This window comes from Chiroxiphia lanceolata, chromosome 19, assembly GCF_009829145.1.
Source record: "Chiroxiphia lanceolata isolate bChiLan1 chromosome 19, bChiLan1.pri, whole genome shotgun sequence".
NCBI lineage: Eukaryota > Metazoa > Chordata > Aves > Passeriformes > Pipridae > Chiroxiphia > Chiroxiphia lanceolata.
Window position 1 is genome coordinate 5654189 of NC_045655.1, and position 25365 is coordinate 5679553.

A 25365-nucleotide genomic window follows, 5' to 3' on the forward strand; every position below is an offset into this window, starting at 1 on the left:
AAACCAGCATACACCGCAGCTGAATTCTTTTTTTTAGAATGTCCTTGTTAGAAGCTGTGTAAAATCTTTCCATTTATTTCTATTGGACACAGATGCTTAACTTGCACAATATGTTAGTTCCCCGACCAAGGCTTGTTCTCTAAGCTCTCTGTTTGCTCCAGGATTTGGGGGATAAAACTTAGCTGCAGCTGGGAGGAGCTCTGGAGAAATGCTGTGGCTGGCACCCGCTTGGTTTCACACACGCCTGCCTGCGCTGGCAGCTCCTCGCTACAGGCACGAACAGCCCTCGCTCACAGGGGCAGCCCAGCTCTCTTGTCCACGCTATTGCTATATCAGGTCACCGCTGTGGACAGTGCCCCGTGCTAGACCTGCTTATTAGCGAAGGTCACGTTCTGTAGCAGCACGGAAAACTGAGCAGCCAGGCTTTCTAACCAACAAAAGTTGCTCGGTCCCGCTCGGACCCGAAGCACTCGGGCAGCTCCTTTTGTTGCAGGGCGGCCGCAGCGCGGCTCTCTGCAATCCGCTTAAAAGCTTTTCCCCTGCCGCCTTTGCTCCTCAGTGCCCCTCGCACACAAATTGAGGCTCGCAAGCTCTGCTCCGTGGCTCATTCCGCAGTGAGAGCTCCACCAGCTCCTCGCTAACCAGCGGAAGGTTAAGGTGCCCGAACACCAGCGATAGCTCAGCCCTTACCCCAGCGCGCCGCCAGCTCTTCTTCTCCTCTTGTTTTTCTTTCCGTCGTCTTAAACTTTCACGTCATCTCTCCCCTCATCCTGGCGTGTGTCTCGCTCCTCGCTCGGCTCCTCTGTGCTCTGCCGCTGACAGCCAGCTGTTGTCTCTGCCTTTTTTTTTTTTTTTTGTTACTGGTTGTCCTGGAGATCCGAAGTTTCGTGTTACATGTGTGCCAGGGAGGGAGGGAGGGCGTGCGGCGGGGAGCCACCGCGGGCTGGGGCTGAGCCAGCGCTGTGCCAGCTCCGCTCCCCGGGGCGCCCAGGGGCCCGCACTTGTTGCTGTTTTCCTCTGTGCATCTCCCCACAGAGAGGTCTTTTCTTTTTTACCTTTTAATCTCAGCTTTTTCCGGAGTGAGACTTGATTCTTTCCTTGCGATGGTTCGGGGGTGTGTTAAAGCAAGTAACTTTTCTTTATGCTGCCCGGTTTCCTTCCGACTCCTGGGGGAAGGAGTTTTTCTCATGTGTTCGTTGAAGGGGCAGAGCAAGAAGTGGTGAGGACAGTGCAGCACTGTAAGAGAGACCTGCCAGGGACAGGGGATGCTGGGGCAGTGAATTTGCTCCATGCCCTTGGCCAAGTCATTTACTCTCTTGATACCGTGGTTTTTCCTTCTTGTGTTCTGGGGACAGCTGACACCCACTGTCTTGTCTCAGAGGTGAAATTCGGGTGATGTTAAAAGGATACAGTCATTTGGAGAGGTGCAACATTAGAATTTCGCATCAACCTCATGATTTGTTCTTCTGTCTGATAAAGCTTATTAAGTGGCTTTCGCTCAACAAATGGCATCTGCGTAACTGTTTTGTCCTCACATGATTTTTATCTTTTTTAATGCTTTCACTTCTTGGCTGTATTCCAAGACTTGATGTCTCGTTGAGATGCTTTTTTCAGGAAGCATTTCTGATGTACCCTTGGCCTCATATGAGGGAATGCTTTTTTTCTGGTAAATTTTGGGAGAGGCAAAGCTTCTCTCAGGATATGTAACTTTGCTTCTCTCTGACTGTCTGTCTGCTTCTACTAATTGCAGGAATGGTGCTCCTGTTTTTACTTGATGTGTAAAACCAAGGACTACCAAACTCACACAGGTGCAGGTGTGGTCAGTTTAGCACTTTCCTGAAATGTATTGCCACAGACAAAAACGTGTTAATAAACTTGGTTGTTATTTGCTCTTCATCCTATTCCATAATGTCAAATCAGGGCAGGATGCCTCAAATGAAATAATTTTGTTTAGACATGAAGATCAGTGATCAGCTGTTGAAGGGTGAGGGGAGACAAATAATACAGTTGCATATTTAAAAGATGAAATAATTTTAGGGCATGTATACAGACTACCATTAGTTTATGTAAATCATCTCCATCTTGTGGGTATTAGTCAGGTGCCCACATGACTTGGAGAGCTTTCCCCTCTGATGATAATGCACAAGTGACTATGTTTCAGGATCTCTCGTGTTCTGTTAAGCTGTAATCCAGTGATTACCCCCAGCATCCTTGTTAGTAACTCTGGGGTTTGCCTTTTGACTTTAATTATAGGATTGCAATCTTAGTTCTGCAAATGAATTTCCGTTATGACCCAAGTCCTGAGCACCGTTGGCTGAAGTGGGGCTGTGGAAGTGGCTGTGTGAAATGGGGTAATTCTTCAGGAAGATACAGGCAGTTACAAGAACCTGGGTGGAAAGAGCTTGGCTTTGCAGGGCTGATGGGTTAGAAACTAGAACTCTTTAAGTTCCAGTGAGTTTAGAGCTGATCTCTGCTTCCACCAAAGCCCTCCCCTGGAGCATCTCACTTGTTTGCTTTTAGGGACAGAGGTGTGTGTGGATGTCCCTCCCCAGCATAAGCCTGGTGATTAAGCTGTAGGAGTGAGGAGAGGGCTTGACCATTACTGTATGCCTCGCTTAACTCTCATACAGATCAGTGCGTGCGAGAGAAAGAGCCATGGGCTAATGAGAATGCCTGCCTGTTTTCTTTTGGGGAAACAAAAAGCTGACTTGCAGCTCGCTGACATTTCTATAGTCACGTTGCATTGGCAGGGCAGGCAGCACCAGTAGCTCTTTTGGAAAGGCAGGACAAGGGGATCGAATGTGTTGCCCCCATCCCAGTCCCCCCACCCTTCCCCACCATGTGAAAGGAGCTCTTTGAGTGCAAGAGGAGAGTGAGTCAGTGTGGCTCTGCAGGGGGATATAAAGCCAGCTTTGTCGTAGCCCTCTCCAGCCTTCAGCTCCCTACACCGTGCAGAGCAAGGTCACACTGCTGCAGCCTGCTCACCTGAGCAGTGCCAGGTCCTTTGTGCTTCAGCACTGCTGTGGAGTCAGGAATCTGTAACCTGTGCCCCCTGGCACATCAACCTGCCGGGCTGTGGGAAAGAGCAGCCTCTGCAGACCCTCGCAGGGTTTGTTTGTGGTGCTTTGGTAGACGTGCAGTTGTGTGTCCCCCCCCAAACACACACGCGAGCTAAGAAGAAAACTGCGTTTGTTGGATCTCTGGCAAGTTCAGACGTGCCTTAAAGGGTTTATAATAAGAATAAATGAAGTGCTCACTCTCTTACTTTTCCCCTCTGTGACCCACTTTTTGCAGATGAAGTTGGTAAGCCAACTAGGGCACTCCTTGGCAGAGAAGAAAAATCTCCACTTTGTTCTTCTTTGTAGTAAAATAATTCTCTTCTAAAATAACTCTTGTTCCCTCTTGGCTGCAGGATTTGATCTCTAAATGCCTGATGAAGTAGATGTTTCTGTGTATTTAGTATCAGCATTTTGACTGAGAGACAACTGGCCACCTCTGCTGTGCAACTCAAGTTTTAAAAAGCTCCTCTAAACTCTTCTTTCTTAAAAAAAACCCAAAAAAAGTAACTTCCTGGTTCTTCTTTAGTGAAATCAGTGTATTCACTGGTTTAAATTAAGGAGTGTTCTAGAAGAGAAATTACTTCCTGCCTGTATTGCTAATGAGCATATTTCTGTCACCAAACTCTATTTTACATACCCAAAACCAATGCCAAAAATCTTTTGAAGATTTCTAGAAGAATCTAATCATTTTCACATGGCTGGTTTGCTAAGTCTGGTAAACTGGTTGTGCAATACTGTATGAGTAAATGGACTGGTTTTCATGGATGTAGGACCCCAATTTTAGCTGCTGATCTGGAGCATATGGGAGCAGATCAAGACCCAGGCATGTGTTACCTGAATGGTGCTCCCTTGTGACCTCAGTCTGGACTCTAATTCTGGGATTTAATTTGCATTCCTGTGTCTTCAGATATAGATTTCTTCACCTTCAAACCACAAACAGTAAAATGAGAAGCTCTTCAATGTGGAATATACAGATACACTCTGAGGTGTAGGGATCAACAGGGCCTCTTCACATATTTATCTTACAGCCATGCTGATAGGACATGGAATATATTTGGCCAATGATACAGAATTAATAACTGCATATTTCATAAACTTCCTTTTGCAGGTCTCAAAGATCTAAAAGGGTTTAGCAGAAGAGATTAACGTCAGTGTTTTTTCATGTGTGGGGAAGTGGAGGCAGAGAGACCTTAAGCAATGTGCCAGGAACAGAACTCCACTTAGCCCTGTGATTCCTGCTGGAACAGGCATTCTCTGGGGGGAAAAAAAAAGACTCAAATCTGTATCAAAAAACACCCTGCATTTGGAGGGTGGAGTTCTCATGAATAAAAATAACGACCAGATCATTCCCCTTGTGTTTAGATGTCGCCACGCTGCCATAGCCAAGTACTTCGGTGATGTCACCCCACCTTGTAACAAGTGCTGTGATTTCTGCAAGAACCCAGGGGCAGTGAAGAGGCAACTGGAGTCACTGGAACGCTGCACCAACAACTGGAGCAAAACCTGCATCGGGCCCACTGGTTCCTCCTGGGATGCCTACGACCCAGAGCTGTACGAAGGCGGGAGGAGAGGCTGCAGAGGTTTTAGCAGGTCTGTGCTGGAGAGATAAAACTCAGCTCATAGGAACTATCAGAGAAAAGAGCATCTCCCAGCTGCAGGCCCAGCCACTCCTATTTTCAGCACATGTTTCTGTGTGGATGGTATTTTCCTGTAACTTCCTGGCAGCAGGAGCTGGAATTCCATTTTCCACACACTTTGGCAGCCTTGTTCACGTTCGTGTCCCAGAGAGCCAAGAGCTGTTTTGACAGACCTAAGAATTGCCCTGCAGAATGTAATTGGCTCAAGAAACTGGCCTGAAATTTTTTGAAGGCAGCAAGTGGGCTCAGGCTGCTCACAGTCACAAGGATCAAAAACGTTTAAATTGAGACCAAGATGACGTGATCCAGATTTCATTCCTGACTCAGTACAGCTGCCTGTGGGCCAGCAGGCTGGGGGCCACTGGCAGAACTTTAGTCACCACAGAGGGTGCAATGGAGTGCCAGTGTCAAATTCTTCTGCAGATTGTGAAATTTTAGTGTTTTCCTGTCAGGCTGACAGCAAAAGGAATATGTGCAGTGGAAAACGTGATTAGTTCTGTAAAATGCTTGGCAGTGTGAAGGTGACAACTTCTCCTTCTTGTTCTCTGGCTGAGCTGCAGTGATTGTGCAGCTTTGTCAGGATGAAGTTTCGCTGCTGGCACTGCCCGTGAAGCTCTGCCAGGATAAACAGTGCTGTTGGACTGGACTGGCCCTGCTTTACCTTAAACAGCTTGAAACTGGTGGCTTTTTTCTTCAGGCTGAGTCAGAGGAAACTGGTACTTGTGACCTAAGACTGTGTTTGGTCTCACGGCCAGTGCTGTTGTACAGCACCGTGTTTGCCACTTGATTTGTTGAACCTCTCCATGACTTGATTGTAGTTTCCTATGATTGTTTGATTGGAAGTTGTAATAGTCAACAGCCCTAAAGCTTTGATTTGTGATACCTGTAAGTTTTGGCTGTGGCAGCTGTGGGAGGCAGCAAACTCCTGGGCTACATGTGGTGAGGATCAGCTGCTGCATTTCAGTGCATTAGTGATGGGGATTTCATTTACTACAACAGGCTGTGAACAGCTGAGGCTGAGGAATGGATGCTGTGCCCTTTCTGCCATCTCTGCTCCCAGGGCAGTAGTGACTGATTAGGTATATGGCAGGAGTCAGTGACTCCTCAACCCCATGGGACAATCTCGAAGAGCTTAAATGGAGCCCTCCATTCTCAGAGCATTAGTTAAGTGCTACCAGTTCATACCACCGCTACCTAAAGTTCATGGAATTAACAAATCCCATGAATTTTTGGAGGACACTCTCAGCCGTCCAGATTGAGGGATGGCAGTGAGACTAAAAGCTAAGACTTGTTCAGAAAGGATGTGGGAAACATCACTGGGGTGACCTAGGCTTTCCAAACCTGTCCCCCCCGGTAATGCTGCAGCTACAGAAATGCTTGCTCCTCTTGTTTTCCCGACCTATCCAGGTACGATGAGGAAAGCAGTGGGAATTGGGATGAAGACAATGAAGAGCGTCGGAAGCGGGAGTGGGACAACTTCTACAAGAAGCAGATGAGTCTGCGCAAGGTGAGTCGGTGTTGGTTCGTAAGAGATGCCTGGGTTGTTTGCTGTGAGCTTGTCTTACAGCCATAAAGGCTTCCTGGCACTAGTGGAAGTAAATTATTGCATCTTGTTGTTGCTTGTTGTCTTTTGTTTTTTGTACCTTTGCTTTTTCCGTGTTCTCCATATTCTGGGCCAGTCCCATAATAGGAAGAAATGCAGCTGATTCATGTACTGGTTTCTCTGCAGTGCTGTCAAGAGGATTCTGTTGTCTTTAATACCCCTGGTAGTAGTAAAAACAAATTTCCCCTGCCAGCTTCTCTTATATATTCCTATAGCAAAGGTGAAATTTTGGCTCCGATTCTCATTCTTTGTCTTCTTTCCCCTATTTTGGTGCCTGTTCAGTGCTTTTGTAACTTCAGCTTCAATTTTCCCTGGAGAAGGGGTATAAAATATGTCTCCTGTGCTTCTAGACCTGCATGTGCATTGCAGAAATGGAAATGTTTGACTGATCTTTGTTTTCTTCCAGGGCAAAGAACCAGAAAAGGAAGATTTTGTTCCTCCGAGTAAGTACCTTCTTTGATTTATAGTGGATTTTCTTTGGGAGAAGAAAGTCTTGTATTTTGCAGCTGTGTGTAATTTATATGGCATCACCACTGGAGGTATCAGTCCCCAGGCACAGAGGTTAAGCTTTTGGCTGTGAAAGCTTGGCTGGAAGAGATAGATCACAGCTTAGCTTTGGTTGGCGTGAAGATATGGAATGCATCTTTCTGAACGACTTGTTCAAATAAGCAAGAGAGAAGAAAAACTGTCTAACCTGACTTTGTAGGCTGTTTCTGCAGTAGTTATGCAGCAGTAATAATAGTAATAATAATAATAAGTGGGCTATAGGGAAACTGCTAAAAAACTTTGGTATTTGTAGTTGTGCTGCTTGGGGCCCTGTCTAGCAGTGTAGTTCTTACACTGTGGCAAAAGAATACCTGGTAGGTCAGGTTACTCTATTCAGGCTTTTTGGGAACTTTTGGGGTTGGTATTGTGGGGAGCAGGATAGACTTGGGTTTCCTAAGATTGGAAAATTTTGGAAAGCTGTTAGTCATAAACTCCAAAGTAGATGTTCTCAGTCAGAGAGAACAATCTTACTTTGGCTTCTGCCTCCTCTTTTGGAGTGTGTAGCTTTTCCAGGTAAAAAGGGTGACTGTGCAGGGAGGAGAATGCCGGGAAGTACTGGACTGGCACCTCTCCATGACAGCTGAGATGTTCTGATCAGCCACAGCCCAGCTGTAACTATTTTCCAAATGCCTCTCCTGTGGCAGGTGCAGACTGTCCCCTTAAGGACGCTGGCAGCAGGAGGATCTCAAAGCTCACAGTGAAGGTAAATCATGACTGACCAGCAAAGAGCCACAAAGATTCTGCCTGCCCTGTTCTTACTCCTTCAGGGATGGAAGTCCAAGGGGCACTGTGACTTCTGTAGAGCATGTCTGAGTATCCCATGTTTCCTAGGGACGGGAACACTGCTTGAAGATGCTGGAAGAAGCTTTGAGCAACAACCGGAAGAATCCAGCAGCAGGAGGAAAAGGGTATGAGATGAAGAAAAGGGGTATATACTGGGTCTCTTAACACAGGGCCTACTCTCCTTGAGCAGAATTAACATTCTCAAAGAATGCTTTTTAAGATTTTTTTGTCCAAGGATGTAGTTTCACTTAACAGCATCTTTCTGTTAGTGATGTTCAGGATCGGATATGAGGATTCCTTTGGCCGATTGCTAAATCAGCTTGATTCCAGGAGCCGCAATTCTTCCCTGTCCCACAAGGTGGGGATAGTGTACTTTTCAAACTGAGCCTCTGGGCAAAAGGATTTTGAAAGTGTTTTCATCACCCTTTCCATTCTCAGCAATTCACCACTGCATCCCTTAGGGTATAACTGGAAGCTATCACTTATTCTTGCACCGGAGGGAGTGAATTTTGTACTTTCTGGGAGATACTTAAGCCTTAGTGCTCCCTTTGCAGATATAGAGATGTGTCTTGCCAGAAATCACCCCAGCCTGTGTTACAGGTCAGACCCTCATGCCTGTGCAGTGGAAATGGAGTATGAAGCTTTCCAGACCAGCAAAATGGCAAATTCATACAAGGCAACTGTGCTAAAGAAGGTAGGGACATACACCTGCTGTATGAATGTGGTGTGGCCTCAGCTCGAGGGGAAATAGGGCAGAGTTTGTGTGGGAAAGACAAAGGAGAAGCTCTGCTTTGCCTTGGGTGTCTTCCAAATCTTTCTTCTTGACTTTGTTTCCAAGAGGGCCCAGAATCACCTGGGTTTCACATCTTTGTTGGCTTTACAGGCTCTGGAAACCTACATTCCAGTGCAAGCTTATCTAGATTTGTTCTAGCAGTAAAGGGAATGGGGAATTCCCCAGGCTGCTGCTGACACTAGAGAAGCCTTGGTTTAGGTTACCTGGTTGCCATCAGTCTCTCTGAAGATATTTCTGTTCTTGAAGCAGGCGCCTCTCCGGGGGAGATGTTTGTTTTGCCACTGTGGCTCTTAGTACGTAAAAAGGCAGGAATGCATAAAGATTTCTGGCCATTGGAGGATATTTCCATTCTCTTTTCAGGTAGCAGAAATCAACAAAGCCTCCAAACAAGGAGAGTTGTTCTCAGTTTTTGGGTCTGGAACTGGTGGCAACAGCAGTTTGGAAACAAAATCTGGGTCTCCAACAGAACAGGACTTCCTCCCTGCATCCCAGGTTTACTCAGTGAGTACTGATGGGATAGACAGGAGGGAATGGTTTGTTTTGTCTTTCTGCTTTTTTATTAATTTATCTTACATCCTTTCTGTGGCCATAGCTGTATATTTCTGTTGTAATTGCTTTTCCCTGTCTATCTGTCATACTGGTTGCTATTAGTGAACATAATCTATGTGCAGGCCATAGATTAAATAAGTTCTTTCTCATCTTGTTCTAGCCAAGGATGGCTATTTCCTTACTACCAGCCTGGGAATTTAACCAAATGCATTTCCCTCATGTCTCAGTTGATGGGTGTGATGATAAGTCAGATTTAGAGCCTCCCTCACCTTACAGCTGTCCACAGTGGTGTATTGTGTGCAGAAACCTAGCTCCTTTCAGGGTTCTGCACATAGGGATATCACCTCCAAACTTTCTTCTTCCTCCTTTCTCCCTAGTTCAAACCCAAGCGTGTGGGAGCAGGATTTCCAAAGAAATCCAACTTGTTCCAGACAGCCTCAGAACTGCTGAAGATCCAGGAGGAGAGTGATGCAAAGCCTGTCAAAAAAGAAGTAGATTGTCCAAATGGGCAAGACAACAGCAGCTGCAGCCTGGAACTGGACACCAGAAACACTGTTGTCCAGAGGGAAGAAACAGCAACCCAAGCAATGTGTGAGAGTGCTGGGGTAGAAATACACCCTGAAAAGAAGGGACAGCAACCCAGTCTAGACACAAAGGCTGCACTTTGGGAGAGCCCCACTAAGAAGTCCAAACGTAGCAAGAAGCAGCAAATGCTCGCAGAAGCAGCTAAAAAAGAATCACAGGATATTTCCAAATTCTTCTCCCTCTCCAAAGGTGGCTCTAAAGCCAAAAGTTGCAGCTCAGCAAAGGAGGAGGGCTGTTCTGCAAGCACACTACCTCAGGTTTCTTCTCAAAGCACGTGTCAAGAGAAACCAACACCTCAGGAAGGCAGAGATGTCTCTGGAGATCTGACTGGACAGTCCCAGGCAGAGAATAAAGAACTAAGAGCAACAGAAGTAACACAGACTGAGAAGGGGGAGGATTTTAAGACCCAGCAGGCTGCTGAATCTGAACTCCTTCAGGGAGAAATTGATGTAAAGTCCAGGTAAAATCCCTCTCTCTCTGCTCCCCATGTTGCCCTGTTAAGCTGCAGAGTCCCACCAGACTTGTCCTGGAAACTGGGAATCTGTATGAGATCTCTGGGTGGGTGAGGGAGACTCTTGCTTTACCATGGAGGGTCTCATAGCCACTAACAGTGAATACAGGGATATTTTCTCTGTGGAATAATTACAGTTGGCCTTCTCTCCACTCTTCCCACTAGTGTTGCTGAAAATGTCTCAGAAACTGAGTTACCTGTTGTTGGGGAAGGTGAGAGTGGGAAGCGGGCAGGATCAGTTGAGGTAAGGCTTCAATGAATGCTAATTTCCTCTATTTCTTCTGATTATCTCGTGCCATATTTCTCTCTGAGAGTGATGCTCCTTCTCTGAACCTCACCTGAGAGTGTTATTTATCTGGGGAGGGCCCAGCTGCAGTTGCACCAGAGAGGAGAACCCCAGTTGTGTTGCATCCCTGGTGTTTCACTGCTGCCCACTGGGCCATGGCAGCACCTTGGGCTGCAGTGGAGAGCTTCCCTTCCACTGCATTGTTTCCTCCTGTGTGCAACACATGTGACTGTGCCCTTGCTGGTGACTTGCCTGGAATGAGTCTCTCGACCCCCTCCAGATCTGTAATGAACTATAATTAGCAGCTGCTTTCTCAAGTTCAGGGAACAACCACAGGCCAATGACACACGGAACCATTTGGAAGTGACCTGTACTCACAGCCTGCCTTGCCATTCAGTCTCTGCTTCTGCATTTGGCATCTGAGACTGCCTGGCAGCTGTCTCTGCAACAGTGCAATCTTCTTTTCTTTCAAACTGAACAGGCATGTGGCACTCCTGACATGACTGATTCTTCCTAAGGAGTGTATTCTCAGTAGAGATCCTGAAAAATCATTCCCAGTCAGTTTTTCCTGTATACGAGAGGGTCTAGCAATCAACTGCCCTGATAAGAGCACGGGGTAATTTTAAATGTGGTGTTCTTAAAGGGCTTTTCTCGAAGTCCCTTTGTGTGGCAAATAGTGTATTATGTCTGCACAGCAAAATGGGTTACAGAGATTCCTACGTGGTATTCACTGTAGGGAGAGTCTGCAGGATGCTGCAAAGATTTGTTGTCCTGGAAGGTAGTGGGTGCTTGGAAGTGGAATGCTGCTCCAGGAAGTGGTGGGTTTGATTCTTTTCTGTCTCCTCTGCAGGATATGGAAAGTCCCGCAACAAAGCGGCTGCGGACAGTGGCAAAACCTTCTATTCTGTCCCAGCCAGAATGCAAAAGTGCTGGTCCAACAAAGAAGAAGGTGACTTTTGATTCAAACTTAGAACAGTGTGATAAAGAAGGAACCAGCAAGACCATACAGCCAGTGACAAAAGGCGTGTCCCTCAAAGACACTGCAGACATCGTTGTCAAATATTTGACCCCGTTCTACAAGGGTGGCAAATTTGCTTCCAAGGTAGGGCACAGCTCACGACCCTCTTCAGCAGAAGACTACAGCTCATAGTGATCTGGGGCTCTAAGAAGGGGGGAGATGATCTGGATACCACATTTCATTTCCAACTTGCATCTTGGTATGTGCTGTTTCAGTGACTCCAGGTGCAGGAACTCACCTCTCCCACAAAAAGCTTTGTGTATGTTTGGAGTGGTATCATGTTAGTTCCACATTTATTTATGGTTGTTCATGTTTTCACATTAAGCTTTGGCACACTTTTAACTCCCACCTGTGGAGCAGCAACAGCTCAAGTTCAATTCTGGTGTAGTTTCCTTGATGTGTCCTGCAAGGCAGGTTGTGTGTGCCAGCACTGCAGGGTCGGGTGTGTTTGCAGGTGTGCAACACCCCTGTAGTCTCAGTCTAGGAATGGTGTGTGCTGCAGCCAGCCCATGCTGAGGGCAAGACAAACATGGGAACAGTCTGGTAACTGATGTCTGCTTTCTGCTCTTTGTCTTCCCTGATTCTGCAGGAGCTGTTTAAGGGCTTTGCCCGGCACCTGTCTCACTTACTGACCCAGGAGCAGAACCCTGCCCGCAAGACAGGTGAGAGCACTGAGAGCCTGGGGTGGATGGATGTCTTTAGGAGTGGCAGATGTCTTAAATTTCAACTCAGAGGTGGTGTTTCCTCTCTTGCAGTGAAGGAGGAAGCGCAGAGGCTCATCAAGGAGTTTTTCAAAACAAGGGTCAGGTGTGAGAGTGAGGCAGACTGGCAGGAGCTGCAGAGCTGGGAGAGCTGATCTGTGCATCCTGTTGGTTGTCTTTCTTCCTCCAGCAGCATGACCAGGGGATCTTGAAGAACTCTGCCATGGAGGGTTTTGTGAGACTGCAGAAGTGAGATTTTTTTTTTTTTCCTCCCACTGCATTTTTGCTCACTTCTGTCCTTAGTGACAAACAGTTCCAGAAAACCAGTTTCTGTGAACTTACAGAGAGTTTCTCCAATAACTGGGGTGCTGAAGCCCTCGAGGACCAAGAGGTGTGAAGTTGCATCTGCTGTGTTTATTAGGGGCTGCTGCCTGAGATGTTCTGCACTGTCTCCAACCTCTACTCCCTGCAGCAGTCTGGGAAGGGCTCAGACTTTCCAGCTGGGACTCTGCTTTAGGATGGCATCTTGTTCCTAGATGGCTCCTCCCCTCACTCCCTGTCTTAGTTCTTATTTCAGTGTTACCACTAGAAGCCTTATGCTACATGTTCTTATGCTTTGCTCAGGGCTGCCAATGACAAACCCCATGGTTGAGTTCCTGCATGGAATGTTTTCCTTTGAAGGGCAGGAGGGAAGTGTTTTGTTCTTACCGTGCAGGCAATGCCTACTTTCTGAGGGTGAAGAAACTGGAATTCTTTTTCTTTTAATGTGAATTTTTTTTAAACTTTGTCTAGTTTTGTCTGCCCTTTAACTTAAGTAGTGATGCTCTTTCAGTGTTAACCTCAACAGCACTTTCCAGCATTTTCTTATAACCCCTAAAGCCATATTTGCCCCCTGTGCCTCACCAAAAGTCTGCAATACAGAGGGCAATGCTGCTGTTAGAACTGGTTCAGGTACTGCTGTGGCCCTCAAATTGACACTGTGGTGTCTCTGCTGCTATGTTTATATGGGACCTAACCTGATTCCCTGGCACAAGTCCCTCCTGTTGGATTTTTATTGGGTTCTGCCTTTGTTCCATGCCCACAGAGGCTGGTGGCCTCAGGCACTAGTGCTGCTGAGGGATCTGCAGCTGAGAGGCCATCGGTCAGGCTTTTGGAGCATTGTACTCCACAGATGTATTTTTTTAGATGTACTAAAGTATATGCAGAACTGACAATAAAATAATGTTATAGCTGCTGTGGACTGTTCCTGGAAGCTTTTTCTTAACCACTCACTCATACAGACTGGTGTAAGATCCATTAAGCAGCACTTGAAGGGAAGTACCTGACAGGGAAGATGCTGCAGTTCCTGCTGGAATCACCTCACCAACAAGAATCCAGCTGTGCCTCATGGCTTGCGCTTAGCACCCTCAGATCTATCCCCTCCCCTGCCAACAGTGACAGCCTTTTTTCCTCAAGCTTTGCCTGTTACTTGCAGGTCAGTTTTCCTGGATTAAGATGCAAGATCTGTCACACCACACCTTCAAAACATATCTGTGATTACTTTATTGCAATTTCCTAAAGGGCAATAAAAATAAATTAGGCATTTTTGTACAACCCAAAACACTCTACTACAATATAAGTGCTGTTTGAATATGCTTCCTCTGTGGGCATGGAGCCATCACTGAAGCCTGACAGCTGCATAGACATGACTGACTTCTTTATAGTAGAGGGAAGCAGATGCATATAATTATGTCAGTGAGAAATTAATTAACAATAAACTTTCGTACCATTGCAGCTCAATCTGTGCCCCAGCATATGTGCTAATTGTATTATTAACACTGATCTGCTTTTCAATTAAGGTGCTTTCTGTAAACTCCTGCTTCACCAGTCCTGTTCCAGGGCCTTATGCATATCAATGCAGAGACAAAACTGGCCTCTGGAAAACACCAGCAGCCAGTGCAGGCATTGCATAGCCTCAGCTGGGCATTGAGATACACAAATCTCTAGCAAGCACCAGGCTTTGCTAATGTTAATTAATTCAAAAAAGAAAAGAGGACTTCCACACTGCATTGCTTGAAGGCAAGTGCTTGCATTGGTTCAGCTGCTCTTTGTTGGAACTGTGGTGTGGAGAGGGCCTTGTGGTTTGTTTATCCACAGCATGGATTGCTTCAAGGAAGTACTGAATGGCAGGTCACCAGGGGTGAGATTGTGGTACAGTCCATCAACAAACACTGTGGTGGCAGCCCTAGAAAGCAGCTCTCTCAGGTCATGGCTGTCTTTTGGAAGTGTTCTCTGCCAAAGGCAGGTCAGGGAGCACTGATCAAGTACAAAGGAAGAGAGACACAGCTGTTTTCCTTGGTCATTCTCCTCCTTTCAGGCTCTAGGAGTGGAGCTCTGTTTTGTCCAGGATGACAACAAGCGTGTGGTACAGTTCTTTAGCCTGTCAAAACACAAATCAGCATCAGTCATTCTTTGCCCCAGAAACAGCTGCTGCTTATAATTAAATATTCCCATAAACCACTTTCCATAATTAAATATCAGGTATGTGCTGGAACAAAGCTGCACTTTGGAGCCTGGGAAATGCAGTGACCCCCCTCCCTCCTTCTGTGGAGCAGGAGAGAGCAGAAGCACTGTCTCAGCAGAGGCTCAGCCAGGCAGTGGAGGGCAATTCCTGAGTTGCCAAGAGGAAGCTGCAGGCCCAGGCTGATCTCACCTGTTTCAGTTCAATCCACATGGTCTTGGGGGTGGCAGGTGATCCGTAGTTCAGCTCCAAGCCGGGAAGTCCATCTTTGAACGTGGGCTTCAGGGTGCGCATCTTCTGCACCTCCTTCAGGGGAATGACCCGGGACACGGCCTGGGGAGGAGAAAAGCCACAGACCACTCTCTGGTGCAGTCCTTACAAATTAAACCATCGGATTCTCCACGAGAAGGAGTCGCCTCAAGAGCCCAGTGAAAGCTGAGCAAGGTCTGGGGCACAGGGTGGTGTGTGCAGAACACAGGTCAGGCTCCTGCTGACAGCACAGCCCTGGAACTGCCATGGCACTGGGACAAAAAGGAATGTGACACACAGGTTTACTGTGGACTGTGCTTGTTAGCATGAACATTGGACTTGCAAAAAAGCACATGGCACTAATGACTGTTCTACCCCTCTTGTCTCTTGCTTTCCTGTTAGAGAGTGGCTGCGATATAGAGAAGTACAACCTCTTCCTGCACAGGTTCTTCTAAAACTCAAAGTTAATATCTGGCAGACACTGGGTGTAATTGTCTGGCATACCTTAGTGATGCCATTCACCACAATGATCTCCTCTTTATTCACACCAAAGAAACAGGGTGCAGGGATCGTCTCATCGCTGACTCTCTCCACGATGAACATGGTGTAGCCAAAGAAAGGCAATTTCATCATATGTTCTGTAAGAAAGCAAAAGGTGGCCTGAAGGGAGCAGCTTTCGGCCAGCAATCCACTACACCAGCCTAAGGTGGTCAAAACTGCCAGTGTTCCCAAGCTTTTCTACATTAAAAAGTAAGACTGACAACTTCTCCCTCCCCACCAGGCTGCTGATACTCAATTCTCAGCAGCCTGAAAGGATGTGCCATTGTTTTCCTACCAGAAAACAGATGTGCAGCCAGGGTGTCAATTAAAACACAGCTTACAGAGAGCTTTGAAAATCTGCCACAGAATTCTACAACAGGTGGAACTTCTACCCTGTTCCTGTGCTTGAGAACAAGTTCCAAACCACAGTGAGAGGCTGTCAGGGAATTCTGTTGCCGTGGCCTGTTCCAGGCTCCAAGAATCCTCAACAACCTCATGAACTGTCCCAAAAGTGTGTGTTCAGAACAGCTTCCATCATGCTCAGGATGGACAACTGAAGCAGATCTGGATGTCTTCTCACCTATGAACTGGATTTTTGCATCCAGTGGCTGGAGGGGCTGCCTTGTCCTCAGCAATGTGTCAACCTGGTTCTCCAGAGCCATGGAACTGATGGAGTGCTGCAGGGTCTTTGGTGTGTATTTCTTCAGCTCCTCCCTGTGCCAACAAGGAGATTCTAATTCATCCCCTGCCCAGCTAAAATAGAACATCAGCTGGGGGATTAAGGGAACAAAGGGGATGAGGCAGCAATTTTCAGTTGTGTGTCTGAGGGGAAGGGTGAAGGGGGAGAGGAAAAGCACAGCAGGTTGTATCTGCACTGGATCAGGTGGAAGGAAACAGAGACAGTGAGACCACCATTTTCCATGGAGGAATCATCTGTGCACCACTGAGTAGTGCGCAGAGAGAAATCCCTCCTTTCTGGAGACAGCACAAGCTCTTCAATGCCCAGCAGGGTTATGCTATTTTCCCTGCTGCTGGTGCTTTAAGGGAATCTGATGGAGACATTGACCTCAACTCTGAGACAAAGTGCAAAGGATACAGGAAGCAAAGAGTGTGAATATACACCTTGGGACTGCAGGACAGAAGCTTTCCAGTATCCAGGGACAATTTCATTCCCATTTCATTCCAATGAGGCATCTCATTAGAGATTTCAGGTGCCCAGGGCTGAAACCTCTGGCACCTGTGAGGGGAATGAGTCTCTCCACCCCCTCCTTTGTCACCCAAAGGAACAGTCACCCAAACTATAAGCTCATGCACTTCCTTCTTGGTATTACAAACCCATGGCAGTCAAATGAAATGCCCATGGCACCCTCATGACCCTCAGCTCAGGAGAAGTCACAAAAGGAAATGTGGAGCAGAGATTGCCAGCATTAAGGGTGTGAATAGGGGGTAAATTTCTTGACTGGGTGCAGTTGCTACATGACATTAATTAATAGCTTATGTTCTCCAGAACTGTCCATTCCTTAATTATCCAGAAGTTCTTCCAGGCACCTGCTCCTAACCCCTGTGGTGCCAACATCAGAGAAGCAGAGACCCACCCTGGCCCCGACGTACCCGGAGGGAGCAGAGTTCTGCTGCTCTGGTTTGGCCCAGTGCTGGAGCATTGCCAAAAGGCCCACCTGCATCTCTGTTTCTTTACTCTGGGTCAGCAGGATCCTCCCATTCAGGTAATCCCACAGCACCTGAGAGACAGCACAGCAAAGAGGCCTTTGTTAAACCTACCAGAAGGTACAGGCAGGTCTGGGCAGTGCCAGGCTGCAGAGACCCACATCCTGTCTTTCCTGATGATAACACATCCCACTCGGGCTGATAATGCAAAAGCAAAGGCAGGCTGGGCTCAGGAAGAGCCTGTGGAGCTGCACAAACCATGTGTGGAACAGCCCAGCTCCCAGGCTGGGCCCACAGGCACACTGCCTTCCGTGCATCCATAGCTTCAGTGTTCAGTCATTCCCAGAAACAGCACACAAAGCTGATCAGCCAAAGACCTCCTGCTTTTCCAGCCCCCTTGGGACATTCCCACTGGCCTGAACACAACCCCTGTCCCTGTCAGGGAGCCCTGGAGAGGGCCCTGCTGTTCTTACCTGTCCATAGTGGACGTCTGTATAGATTTGGTTCTCGAAGTGCAGAGATGTCCTCCAGGTGAGCCTGCGCAAAGTCACGGTGACCATCTTGTCCTCCAGCAGGTAATCATGGAGATACTCCTCTGGTTTTATTGGCTTCACTGTTTTACCTGCATGTTACACAGAGAGAGGGTCATCCACCCCTCTTGGTGCTGAGGCAGTGGGTTGAGCACCATGGCCTGGGACAGTTCCTGCACACCTCTGTTCCACTCTGCCCCTACGACTCCAAGCATCAGCCATTCCAAAGGGACACGGACCCACACACCTCTTTCAGGAACAAGCAACACAGACCCTGAGAAGGGTCAATCCTTAACCCTAATACAGAGGGAAGCTGTTTAGGGGGAACCTCCTGTGAGCCAGGAAGGGTCAGAGAACTATTCAAAGCCAGAGCCATGGTGCTCTCTGTTGCAGGGAATGCTTTAGGAAGAAACTTGATGCTGGTCTCTACTTGCCAAGATTTTTGTTGTCAGTCCTGATAGCAAAAAGAAAAAAGTCCTGTATCTCTTCTTGTTCACCTACTCCCATCTGCTCACAGATCTCCTGCAAGAGCTCCTTGGCCACCTGAAGCAAGGAAAGAAAAAAATGAATACCATGACCAGGCAAGCCCAAAGCAGCCCCAGAGCAGGTAGACATATTACCCCTTGGCAGGTGAGGGATTTCCCTGGTGTGGCTCAGAGTCCAGACCAAAGAAGAGAGTCACAGCTGAAAACTCACTGTGAATGTCCTGATCCTGGTGAGGTATTCCATGCCTCCAGGCATCAGTATCTCCAGCCGGCGGGCACCGTGCCCCTTCTGCAAGGGACAGTCTTTAGGCAGCAAGACGTGCAGGATCCCACCAGCCCCACAATTGTTTCTCCCTCTTCTTCCTCATCTGTGCCTTCCACTGCTTCTCCATAGTACCTGCCCCTTCCCTGCCCATATTCCTGCTCGCTCCGTGGCATTGCACTTCCCAAACTCCCTTACATCCACGTGATCCATTTCCTCTCATGGAGCAGTAACTGCTCCCTGTCACACTCACATGGCACCTCCTGGCAACCCTCTGCCCTCCCCCTGTTCCCAGCATCCCCCCTTCCCTGCCCCTCAGTACCAGCAGTGCCTCCATCTCCACAGGGAAAGGAAGGTTTCGGCGGCCCCCGTACATGAAGTTCTTCCGCAGGTTGCTCTGGCAGATCTTGGCTATATCTGCAGGAAGAGGGAAAAGCTCCATGTGCTGAGCCAAAGAGAGAACTGAACATTGTGTCCTGTGCTGTTGGGTCACCCTGGCTGTGTCAAATTTAACCCTTGGTCACTGCTAGGAGACCAAAGAGACTTGACCTCAACTCCCATCTGCCAGGACACATCTAAATCATGAGGAGCCAGGCACGGACAGCATCCAGGACAGCAGGAGAACAGAGGAATGACAGGATGGGAAGATTAGAACTAGAATGTTTGTTTTATAGGACACAGACAGTCATACCATGGTGGGTGCTGGATGGATCACTGCTGGCCAGCTGCAGGAACTTGGTGGCATAGGGCATCAGGGTTTTAGTAGGAAGGAAGTATCCAGTTAGCAGATTCAGGACCAGCCAGCCACGCAGCACGCTCTCCCTGAGGAACAGAAGGGACTGTGGGCACCTTGGGACAAGACAATTCCTGCTCCTAGCAGCTCGAACTGAGCCTCTGCCCTTCTGAACACCTATGGCAGGCAGCAGAAAATGGGGTGGCAGCCCTTGGTCAGAGGTTTCTTATGCTGAGCAAGGGATTGATTCAGTCCTTCTAACAGGAAACAAAGGGAACAGTCAAGGCCACTCTGATGCCACTGCTGCCATTTCACAGGGCAGTGTGGGGTCAAGCCAGTCCCTGACTGTTGTATTAATTCCCCAGGGCTGTGAGGAGGAAATCAGGGCTCTGAGCAGCACCACTACCAGGAGCTACCAGGGATGTTTACCCAGGCCCAGATATATCAGCAGCCAGAAAAACAAGGACAAATGTCCACTGAAATGAAAATGTCAGACTCAGTGACTGGCTAAATTTCCTGAGTGCTCAGCAAAAGCCCCAGCATTGGAGCACTGGGGACAGCACAGCATCAGGGAACACCCTCTCCCCTGGCCCTGGTGTCCCTGAAGCAGACGGTTCCTCTCTAGCTGTGCATACAGAGGTGCTGCCAGTTCTGGTACTCACTGGTTAGGGTTGTGGGTGACCTGTTTGATGACCTGGCAGTAGATCTCATCGTGCAAATGCTCCTTCTCCTTGCATAGCTGCATTCAGAGAGGAGAAAACCACATCAGAGAGGAGAGGAGAGCACCAGAGTGGCCCCCAGGTCACCTCTGTGCCCTTCCTCTTCCAGCACTGGAGCTCTGCCCATTTGGCTTAAAGCTTGGGCTTTTCAGCTTCTGGTCCCCAATGCTATCTAGACCCAAAGAAGGAGAGAGGAGAGGAAGGTTGTGCTCTCACCCAGACAGTGATATCCAGGGAAACCACTTACATGCAGCCCCTCCCCTCCATATGTTTTAATCAGCCTATTTCAGCTCCCTTTCTCATGCATTATGGCTCTCCCTGCTCTCTCCCTTCCCAGCAAGGCCTTGGCCCTCTGTTCCTGTTGGTGCTTCAGCACTTTGCCCAAGGGAAGATCACAAACCTTAAGGATTTCATAGATGCATTCAACCTCAGTCTGGTCCTTGTGCTTGGGCTGATCTCCCATGAGCCGCATCAGCGCTGCAAGGCAAAGGCTGACATCTAGGTCTAAGCAGGGGTGGTCCTACCATGGGGCTGGCAGAGGGCTAAAAACTGTCCTGAAAACTTTCCTGTTCCAAGGTTTGCATTGGATAGGTGTAGTCTGTCCACAGCCCAGGCAAGGGTGTGTTCTTGGACACTTTGCACTCCAAGCAAAGTACATTTTGCTGGACGCTTTCAACAAGGACACAGGTGGTTATGAACTGCAGAAGTGCCTTAGGAGGGGCCCCCCTGACACAGGTTTCATTCCCTACTCAGCCCCATGATGCCTGTGTGTGCCCACCACAGCATCCCACTCGTCCCTCCCACCCTCTGCACTCTTGTGTCCTAGGGAGGTACTTACTCTGGAAGTTCTTTGTAGCCAGCTCATTCAGCTCACTGTCAGAGTACCAGAGCAAAGAATTCTGGATTGGGACCTATGGGGCCAGAGTACAAGGATAAACTGGGGAGGTGGATCTCACAGAGCTGTGCTGCAGGTTTCACCAAAGACTCAAGCTCCCAGAATCTTGCAGGCAGCACTGAAAAGTAGGGGACACCTACACTTCTCCAGAGACTGCAAGCCAAGGATCTGTCCTCTGTGCTTTTGCTGTGTGGGGACAAAACTAGAGGCAATGCTGGAGCTGGGATTCTGGCTGTATCCATGGGGAGAGACTGGGCTCACCTTGGTGTGCCGGACCAGGCCAGCTATACTCTTCTTTTCAGCAGACATCCCCTGCAGTCCCTGCCTAGACAGAGGAGAGGAAACATGTAGTCCAAGAAATACCCCCAGAAATAGGCTGGTGTAGCTCAGGCTACACAGGTCCTGTGTATGCCTGTTGGGGAAGGACCACAGCCTACTCACATGGACTGAGCCTCCCGGAAATAGGCTGTGGCGAAGTCAATCATGGTATAACGATCACCAGCAGGGACTAACATGGTGCTGTCAAGTTCTGATGTCAGGCTGAGCACAGAACTCTGCAGGGACATCACCAAAAAAGTCAGCTGAGGAATTGCAGTGTGTGTTCTCACCTGCCAGACTCCATCTATGTGTGGTGCCTCCCCTCCCACTATGATAGTATTTGAGTGTCTCTGTCTCCAAGGATCAAACAATCATCATCTTCCCTCTTGGAAGCCTTCCTGGCCTTGGAGGTCAGACCAGAGGTATGGACCCACCCTGGCAGCTCTCACAGAACCCAGCCATAACCCCTAGATGTTCCCCAAGGACAGCTCACCTCCCTGCTGGTGTTTCTGCTCTCTGGGGAAGATTTCCTTCTCTTCCTTAGCTCTGCACGTCTGTCCATGTTGGTGCTGAGGTAATCAGGGGCTGCAGCCAACTGCACCAGGTCAGTGGGGAAGAGACCACAGCGGCCACCAGTGCAGCCAAACTGCCAGCCTGCAGAAACAGGGGCCAGAGAGTCAGGAACCATGGCAGCTGCCAAGAGGAGTGGGCACTGAAGCTTTCTGCTGGCAAAGGAGGTCGTCAGACTCGCCAGGGTTTCCTGCATCCTAAGGTAACACATGTACCCCTATAGCTAAGGCAGCTGGAACAAGGTGGGTTGCAGGCAGAGGCTCATTATGCCAGCCTGCCCTTAAGAGTCCATACTCTCTGGTTGTGGGCACTACGGATCCAGCAGGCCCTTGATCCTGCCAATCTCAGGCCCCTCACCTGGCTCCACGCCTTGCATGGGCAGCAGTTCAATGAGGTCGCCCTTCTTGAAGCTGAGGAGGCTCTTGTCGTCCACGACGTAGCTGCGCAGAGCGACGACGTAGTTGGTGTCCTGGGGGAAAACAATGGGGAGGTCAGGTCTTGTCCCAAGGATGGGAAGGACTCACGTCATCCCTTGGATGCTCTCAGGTCCATGGGGGAAACTGCCTTCATTCCCTATTGCACTACAGCTGCTCCCTCACCTGCCTCAGCTCCTGCATGAAGAGGTCCACCATGGCCTTGATGCACGGAGCCTTCAGAGAGTGCAGGAGGAGCTGCTCTGTCTTCAGAGAGAACTCCAGGGCACTGCTGCCCTTCAGCTCCACTGAGAGCACATCTGCAAAGCTGAGAACACAAGTCAGTGTGCTCAGGCTCCTCCTGCCAGGGTCAGGGATGCAGAAAGTGGGGATGGGAGCTCATTCCAGGGACTGAGAATGGAGCCATGCCTCAGCGTGGTGGCCTTTCACCAGCAGTGTGTTCCAACATTAATAGCACCACAGGCTGCTCACAGCTTTCACCATAGCACCCTGAGGAGCTCCCTGTGATGACACACATGGAGCTGACTCACCCCCAGCACTTGCTTGTAAGCAAAGCACGATGTAGGAAGGAAAAGGAAAAGCCAAACTCATTAGAAGGAGGGTCAGTGAGTCACAGCTGGCCTGGGACAGTCCTAGAGAGCACAGCGCAACTTGGAATTTTCAGCTCAGCAATTCAGTTTGCCTCCCAACACCCTGCAAGTGCCAAACTATCACCCTGCAGCATCCAGTGCCCTTCTGCTCACCAGTAGCTGCGAAGAATCTTGAGGTGCTCAGGATTATACGCGGCTGCTTTCTCCACCTTCAGCAGCCGAATGCCCCGGTGAGAAACACCCAGGACCTGCACATCACTTCCCTCTTCACCCTGTAAGGGAAGTGCAGCAGAGAGAATCAAAAGGCTGTGTCCCACCTGGCCAGGTGGCAGCAGGGGAAGGAGGTGCCACACAAGGAGGCCCTGGGCTGACAGAGGTGTCAAACCCTGCAAAGTATGGCAGGCACAGAAGAAGGAGTGATGTGTGGCCAGGCAGGGAGACAGAAAGAGATCCCAGGTGAACTGGAGCCACAGCTAAAGCAAGCCCAGGGTCTGGTGAGAAAATGAAGACTCACATAAACTGGGAAGAGGCGGGAGAAGTAGTTGGCCCAGTTATCCCGAGCAGCCAGTACAATCCTCTTCTTTATTCCATCCTCCTTGATGGACTGGACATCGTTGCCAACCTGAAACTCCGCTAGCAGGGTTACAAAGCAGATATTTGATCAGCACGGCAAAGATGGCTGAGACTCCCTCTGCCCAGGGGCTCATTCCCACCAGCCCCCCTCTGTTCACAGCACAGAAAATGACATTAGAGATGTAAGGACACCACATTACTTGCACACATCAGTCTACCACTGGTTTCCCTCCCCTTCTTCATGAAGCTGCAGTCAAAGATGACAGTTGGATTTTGAGACAACTGAAAATCTCATCCTTAGGTTTCAGTTTCCTCTCCCCACAAAAAACCATTTCAGAACTAAGATTTTCTGGGTCAGAGAAATGTCAGGGCCCTTTTCTGGCCATTTGGAATAAACAAACATTCCTACACTTCACTCCACAGCACACAAAAATGTGCTTTCCCGCTGCAGTGACAAATATTACTCCTCTGTCTGAGAAGTCCTGTCTGAAAGGGCTTGGAGGCCAGTTTCTCATTTCAAACCAAGAGCTGAGATGGGCACAGGGAGGAAGGGATGATGGGGCTGTTAATTACTCAGCAGGTCTTTCATCTTGCGCTTCTCCTCCTTGGAGATCCGAAAGCAGGAGTTGGAGAAAGTGTCACGGATGATCTGCAGAGGAAGGGAACAGAGAGGCTTCCATTGCAAAGGCCACATCTGACTGTGCTGGAGCATCTGAGGCTGTTAAACAGACTGAGACTCGGAGAGGAGTGAACAGGGGCTTGACTGGACAGACCTGGAGAAGAGACTAACACTGGCTGGGATGGAGAAGTGAAGGCAACTTATGCAACATAATTAGGGAATGTTTTGTTCCCAGAGAGACAACAGGCCTTGAGCCAAACCTGTTCACACAGGTGCATACCTGTTCACACAGCAAGTTCAGGCAATAAGGATGGCTGAAATTTTCTTTGGGGTAAAACACCTGCAAGAGGAGGATAAAAACAACAGTGGTGTTACAGATGCTGCAGAAATAGCTCCCCAGGGATGTTCTGCAATCCATATGCCCTGCTGCCAGAGAGAGGTGAGGACAGGCAAGGGAAGAGACACTGTGAACATGAAAAGAAGGACCAGGAGCAGAGGACCAAAACCTGAGTGGGGAGACCAAGGGATGAACCCTGGTCAGTTCAGTGCATTCTTCAATACTTGATTTTAAACACATTTGTACTATTTTAACAGGAAAACACCAGGTAACAACACAGTTTAGTTTTGGATTTCTCAGTGCTTTGGAGAGGAGGAAAGGACAGGTAGGGAAACTGAGACACAAGTGTCAGTAAGGCAGGGCAGGACCCAGATCCCCCATGACATGATCCCCTGCCCCCATCTCCTGTGCCTGTCACCTGCTCACAGAACTATCTTTGTGCTTTTGTCTTACATTGGGTGCCTACAAAAAACATATTCTAACCAAAGGTGTGACAAGTTCCCTCCCCCCCTAGCCAGCCCTCGGCTGTTGAACTGCACCTCTTTGCGCAGGAAGATTTTCCAGGCAGGATCAGCATAGGAGAAGCTGACGCTGGTGGTGAGCTTGTACAGCTGGGTCTTGATGCCATCATCATCTGCTACTGTTACAGCAGAGTCTGTGTGAGGAGAAAGAGCAGTGAAAATGGGCCTTGAGGGCTGCAGGGTAACCTTCCCACCTGCCAAGGACCTGCCAGGAGAAAGGGGAGAGTGCCTGGTGCCTGATTGAATATTACTGCCAGGGACCCTCCTGAAGGTCAGTGACCAGCTGGTGTGAGCACAAACCAGTCATTTTCAGCATTTCTGATGGCATTTACACTTCCTGTATTAGCCACAAAGTTCAGTGTTCATAACATAAGCACTCCAGGGACAGGGAGCACTCAGCTTCCCAGGAAAAACAGTACCCCTGTGCTTGAGGTTGAAGGCACAGGTTTCACTTTATGTTACTACAAAAAAGCTGCTGAAGGTTTCAAAGGGACATAAAAGTTCTGCCCTGAGCTTGGAGGCTGCAAGGTTCTGGTACAAGGCACCTGGTGCTAGCACTTGTTTGTCTCTCTGCAGATCTATCAAAGACAGGCTCAGTCTGAAGGCAACAGTTCAAAGTTGTTGCTTTATGAGGTAGGAATGTCTTCATTTAAGCACTTCAAACTTTCAAAACTTCAGAGCTCTTAGACAAGAAATGTAGTAAATCCCCTAGTTCAACTGTTTCTATGTCCCTATGCAAAAGCATGTAGGGATT

General features: G+C 48.6%; 2 protein-coding genes across 4 annotated transcripts in view; one reads left to right on the forward strand and one right to left on the reverse strand.

The window, feature by feature from the left end:
- Nucleotides 1–13306, forward strand: part of RECQL5 (RecQ like helicase 5) — a 37239-nt gene extending 23933 nt beyond the window's left edge. For 2 of the 3 annotated variants that reach the window (XM_032706358.1, XM_032706359.1), the window contains exons 9-20: nt 4422–4649; nt 6104–6203; nt 6706–6742; nt 7490–7548; nt 7677–7753; nt 8229–8322; nt 8782–8922; nt 9348–10015; nt 10232–10310; nt 11203–11454; nt 11960–12032; nt 12126–13306. In XM_032706358.1, coding sequence (XP_032562249.1) covers nt 4422–4649; nt 6104–6203; nt 6706–6742; nt 7490–7548; nt 7677–7753; nt 8229–8322; nt 8782–8922; nt 9348–10015; nt 10232–10310; nt 11203–11454; nt 11960–12032; nt 12126–12226 — 1909 coding nt within the window. In that variant the 3' untranslated portion in view covers nt 12227–13306. Of the gene's footprint in view, nt 1–4421; nt 4650–6103; nt 6204–6705; nt 6743–7489; nt 7549–7676; nt 7754–8228; nt 8323–8781; nt 8923–9347; nt 10016–10231; nt 10311–11202; nt 11455–11959; nt 12033–12102 lie in introns of all 3 variants that reach the window. The other variant, XM_032706361.1, reaches the window with a different exon arrangement.
- A 310-nt stretch (nt 13307–13616) lies between these two features.
- The window catches only part of MYO15B (myosin XVB), a 41490-nt gene continuing 29741 nt past the window's right edge, over nt 13617–25365 (reverse strand). Inside the window, exons 47-69 of the mRNA XM_032707071.1 lie at nt 24630–24745; nt 24034–24093; nt 23708–23783; nt 23076–23194; nt 22715–22833; nt 22137–22278; nt 21895–22006; nt 21461–21621; nt 21091–21203; nt 20911–20974; nt 20593–20665; nt 20155–20231; nt 19698–19774; nt 18994–19124; nt 18625–18719; nt 18252–18329; nt 17990–18098; nt 17499–17647; nt 16972–17099; nt 15941–16074; nt 15325–15458; nt 14764–14904; nt 13617–14490 (exon numbers count right to left, since the gene is read on the reverse strand). Coding sequence (XP_032562962.1) covers nt 14431–14490; nt 14764–14904; nt 15325–15458; nt 15941–16074; nt 16972–17099; nt 17499–17647; nt 17990–18098; nt 18252–18329; nt 18625–18719; nt 18994–19124; nt 19698–19774; nt 20155–20231; nt 20593–20665; nt 20911–20974; nt 21091–21203; nt 21461–21621; nt 21895–22006; nt 22137–22278; nt 22715–22833; nt 23076–23194; nt 23708–23783; nt 24034–24093; nt 24630–24745 — 2468 coding nt within the window. The 3' untranslated portion in view covers nt 13617–14430. The remainder of the gene's footprint in view (nt 14491–14763; nt 14905–15324; nt 15459–15940; nt 16075–16971; nt 17100–17498; nt 17648–17989; nt 18099–18251; nt 18330–18624; nt 18720–18993; nt 19125–19697; nt 19775–20154; nt 20232–20592; nt 20666–20910; nt 20975–21090; nt 21204–21460; nt 21622–21894; nt 22007–22136; nt 22279–22714; nt 22834–23075; nt 23195–23707; nt 23784–24033; nt 24094–24629; nt 24746–25365) is intronic.